Here is a 5,070-nt window from a genome sequence, read left to right on the forward strand (position 1 = left end):
AGAATTCGCCGCTCAAGCTTCCGAGCTAAGCGCCCAAGCCATCAAGCGAGCCGATCAGATCAAGCTCCTCGCCCTCGCCGACTCCGCCACCGCAACCGCACCTTCTCCGCCCGACGATGTCGACCTCGAAGCTTTCGGCATCACCGACCATCTCAGAGAATTCGTCACCGGCATCACCGTCACCACCTTCCGAGATTTCCCTCTTCAAGGTTTTCTTCTTTCTTTCTTATCCTTTTTTAGGAATCTTAGGGTTCGACTTAGGTGCAGTTATGTAAGCTTGTTCAATTGATGCCGTTCTGCTCTTCGTTGATTTATCTTAGTATATTCTAAAGTGAAATTGAGTGCATTATAGCTTTAGTGATGTTTAGTTTAATCCTTAGTCTTAGTATAAATAGTGTTGGTGAATACTAGTTCTGTTTATTGTTAATAGGAGAAGCTTGTGTTCTTAACTTGCTTGGTTCCTGTTTGCAGATGATACTGAATTGTCTGATGTCCCTGCTGTTTCTAATGTTAGGCAGGACCTAACCGATTGGCAGGAGAAACATGCCAAACTTGTTCTTTCTGCAGTCAAGGTATCATCCTCTTAAAGTTTGATTAGTATTAAATCAAAGAATAAATAAGGGGTTTTGAGGATTAACTTATTAAGTACTTTGTTTAGATAACTGCATTCTTTCGTGGTGCTTTCATTAAGAGAAGAGCCAGTGATATTAAAATCAATTCTTCATTTACTGTAATCTAAACCATGGCAGCTAAGAAGTAAAACCTGCTTTTTCTATAGTGATTAGTGACTCTGTCTTTTACATGCTGTTTCGGGTAGTATGTAGTAACTACCATTTGCCCAATATTATAGTTGAAATCTTCACATGACATGATATTAGGTAAAAAAGTTTCATGTATCCTTAAAAGCGTTGGAGTGGGAAGTCATGAGTAAAGTAGAGTACATGAATTCTAACCAGGATAATTGCCAAAATGGAGCTCATGTTTGCAGCATGATAGTGTATTAAGTGGCGTGGTATTGAGGATAGTCTGTGGATTTCAGATGTTAATTATTTGTGCCTTAACTATCATCCTTTGCTGTTTGAGGAGGAATTGGGTGTAAGTTTAAGAGAAAAGAGGGAGGGAGAATGGAATAGGTTAAGGGTGCAATAGCTAAACCATCCCAGACTGTAGCGAGGTATAGTAAAGCTTTTCTTTTCCAAAAGTAGCTTATAAAAGCTAGCTTTTAAAAAGTTGTAGTATCTATATTTTGGTAAATTAAATTAAAAATGACTTTCAATATGTACGAGCAATAGCAAGTGCACTTGGTAAAATAGTTTTTAAAATTAAAAAATACTATAATAGATATTAATGTAAGAATTAAATTTGGATATTAATTAATGTATGAGGTAATATTAGACTTTTTAATTTTGATAAACACAAGCCATATTTGAAAAGTTCTACCTTAGGTGCTTTCAAAAATACTGTTATCTTTTAAAAGTTACAAGCACAAGCACATGGTGTTTTTGATTTACCAAACGTAAAATGAGGGACTTGTGCTTTTAGCACAAGCACCTCTTCAAAAAATTTTACCAAACCAAGCCTTATTTGACCGTCAGTTTGTTGGATCCACATGGGGTAATTGGTGAAGACATGTTACCACGAGAGAATCATAACATGTGTTCCAATCTCCAATTATATCGTTTATGCAAATCGACTATTTAAAGACATTACATCTTTTTGCATTAATCTAGCATGAAGATAAGATAGTTTGCTAGGATTTATGGCTTGGTTTATGTATACCTGCTATTGTTGTTGTAGGAAATTTCAAGATTGAGGTATGAGCTGTGTCCACGTGTTATGAAAGAGAGGAAGTTCTGGAGAATATATTTTATACTTGTGAATAATCATATTGCACCGTAAGTCATTTATCCTGTGGCTGCAGTATTTTGGTTTTCACTTTTCACATTAAATTTTGTTTCTGACCTCAGTAAATTTGATAAAGGATTATTTGGTCTTCATAGTCTGAGAAGACTACAAGATCATGTATTCTATGAATGCTTCCAAGTTTTTTTTATGACGCAAAACATGCAGAGATTTTTTAAAATTTTATAAATATCACTTACTGTAGGCATTTAACATTTACTTTTTAAGTTAGAATATTGGAATTCATACATTTTTGAAGGGGAGCCTTGGAGCAACAATTGAGTTATCTCTGTGTGGCTTCAAGGTCACGGATTCAAGCCGTGGTAATAGTAATTACACTGGGTTAACACGGGATACTTATGCATTGCGTTGCCCTTTTTTTATTGGAATTTGTACATTTTTTTTAAGGTTTGCGAAGTATCTAAAAGATTCATCCCCATCCTTGACACAAGGAATTACACTCAATATTTAAGGAACTTCTTTGCTGTTGGAAATAATTGTCCAATTTGGAGATTGTACTTTTGTTACGAAAACTCAATATACTTGTGAGACAGTATCATGTTAGTTTTACTCATACATGATTTATATGCCACGTATTTCTAAAAATTACCTCTCCTGGATTTACTTTTACTGTTTTGTGACTTTGGGTAAACTGTTTTATCTTGTGATTTCTGATAGCTATGAGAAAAAGTACATGGAAGATGCTAAACTAAAATCATCTGAACAAGTAAAAGATCAGACAGTGATGGAACCATTAGAAGTTGAATTGACCTCTAATCAAGAAGTGCAGGAAGTGAAAAAGGAGACTAAAACTAAAACTTCAACAACTGAGCAAGACTTGGATGTATTTCTTCTGGGAGATGCAGGAGACAGTGACAATGATCAAGGTACACCTTATCAATTTATCCATTAAAACCTATCATTTATTTCTGAATAATCTGGTTTATTACTAATAGGCTTGGTGCATCTCCAATTATAATTTATATCTCATTTTTCTTAAGTATCAGAATAGTTAAAAGGATATTAATGATATTATAACAAACACTCAGAGTTATGCCATGCAATTTGTCTATGAATATTTTGTCTTATACTTGATACATGTTTGGTCCTTTGATTTATGCTATTGTCTGGAAGCTTTAGAGAGGACCATATTGAGCTTCAATCCCCATGTTTGGATGGTTAATAAGATGAGAAAGGGGAAGGTGAAATGCTGTGAAGATTTGGATATATAATCCTTAATTGAAGTTTTTGAAGTAACTGAAATTGATGTGATCAATGCAAAACTCCTCCTCCTAATTAACTCACAAGTTGAAGACAAGCATTAAAAGAGAGTTTGAGAGTGGATGATTCCTTTCACATTTCCTTTCATTTAAACTCCCAAACGCCAGGAGTAGTTTCCATTTGCAAATTTCTCTTGAAAAAATCTATTTAGAAATTGTTTCTTTCCATAAGCTAACTCCACTAGATGGACTACGATTTTCTTGGTGTTTGCCCATTTGTTATCTAGACTGGCCATATTCTCAAGTATGGGAAAATTTAGTGGGTGTATTCAAGAATATTATAATAGTTGTTATCTTGCTGAGCATAAAAAAATAGTTAGTATCTTACTCTGGGGATATAAATTGGATTATGGAACGTAAATTATTGTGCAGTAGGTGTTTCATGTCCACAGATTCCCAAATTAGTCCATCAATTTTGTCCTCCAAAGATTTTGCAAATCAATTTGGTCCATCTACATTTAGAACGAACTGTAATATTGAGCCTCAATGCATGTCATATACATCAATATGTACCTGAATATGTAACGTGAATTTAGTCTGCAAGCTTTGATGAGAGTTTAAATTCACCATCAACCTCTCTCGTCTTTCAGATAATGGCAATGGGGGCTTGGATGATGATTTAGACAACCTGGTGGAAAGTTCCGTAAGTATCATACTATATGACTATTTGTAATTCTACTAATCCACTTGATAATTTTTATTTTCATTTTCTTCAATTACAAAAGCTGAGGAAAAATTTAGCCTTTGGTATAAGTTATAATGTATATTACTATCTTCGTTTTTAATATAATCTGAATTGACCAATTTATTTGAAACCTTGCTTGAATGTGCAGGATGATGAGAAATGAAAATCATAGATGTTGCGTGAACTTGTAGGGTGACATATAAGTAAGTGGTTGCAACATGGCCGAGAGAATATTCATGATCAAATGTTGCTTGCTTTATTATTTGACAAGACACAATTGCTGGCTGAGCTGTTCCACTTTTGCTTAAATTTATTAATTTATGCAGCCACCCTTTCATTTCGTGTTTCTAATTTCCCCCACGTTGAGGAATGAATGTCGACTTTGTTATTGTAAAGAATGTTAGTATTTTATTAGGCGACTAAGTTAGTTAAGTTATTTAACTACGTCTCTTATATATAGTATTATAGTGTATATAAAGGAATATTAAATGTACACGAGCAATTCTTCTATTAGAGTAACTTGTAATCTAAAACCCAAAAAGCAAAAACGAACAAAGCGATTGAAATAATTGAATAACATGACAGTTGTGACATTCTATTGGAGCTACAAACGAAGTTTTGGAGTGTTCGTGAACATATAAGTAATATCAACAAAAATGTTGTGTATATAAGAAATCAACTATTAAGTTAGTGCTATTTCACATATTATATATATATATTTTAGTTTTTCACGTTATCTCCCAACCCGAACTAATTTGTTGAGATATTGAGTTTCATTTAAGAGTTTGTCGATGGCCAATAGGTTGCTGCATGCACAAGGTGTGATTCGAATTTCCAGCACTTCTTTAAGCGAGTAATCATTAGACTAATCTAACTTGGTTATAGTTTTTAATATATATTATTCGAATTTTCGGCACTTCTTTAAGGCTGAATTTGGTTTAGCATTAGAAAGAAGAGAAGCACCACGTTTGAGGGCATTGAACGCTTTCTCTTTATATTTGGATACTTTTTTTTCTCTAAACTTAGAAAATCAAGTTAGGATTGAATTTATTTTTCTTATCAATTCTACCATTTATTTTCTTACTTGTAGTCTCTTTAGTATTCAAATATTTTAAATATATAATTATATTTTTTTATTAAATTTTTATTTTTGATTTTGTATAAAAAATTTATTTTTTTATTCCGTTAAAATTTGTAAGTGTA

The 5,070-nt window shown here is 33.3% G+C and overlaps 1 protein-coding gene across 1 annotated transcript; it reads left to right on the forward strand.

Moving 5' to 3' along the window:
* On the forward strand, positions 1-4,375 carry LOC107634806 (the record flags this gene model as incomplete). The annotated part of the gene is given in 6 exon segments (XM_016338223.2): positions 1-209; positions 472-572; positions 1,798-1,895; positions 2,581-2,789; positions 3,773-3,825; positions 4,016-4,375. Coding segments are annotated over 6 exon segments (685 nt in total), but the record flags the coding sequence as incomplete, so codon positions are not given.

This window comes from Arachis ipaensis, chromosome B01 (genome assembly GCF_000816755.2).
Source record: "Arachis ipaensis cultivar K30076 chromosome B01, Araip1.1, whole genome shotgun sequence".
Lineage (NCBI taxonomy): Eukaryota > Viridiplantae > Streptophyta > Magnoliopsida > Fabales > Fabaceae > Arachis > Arachis ipaensis.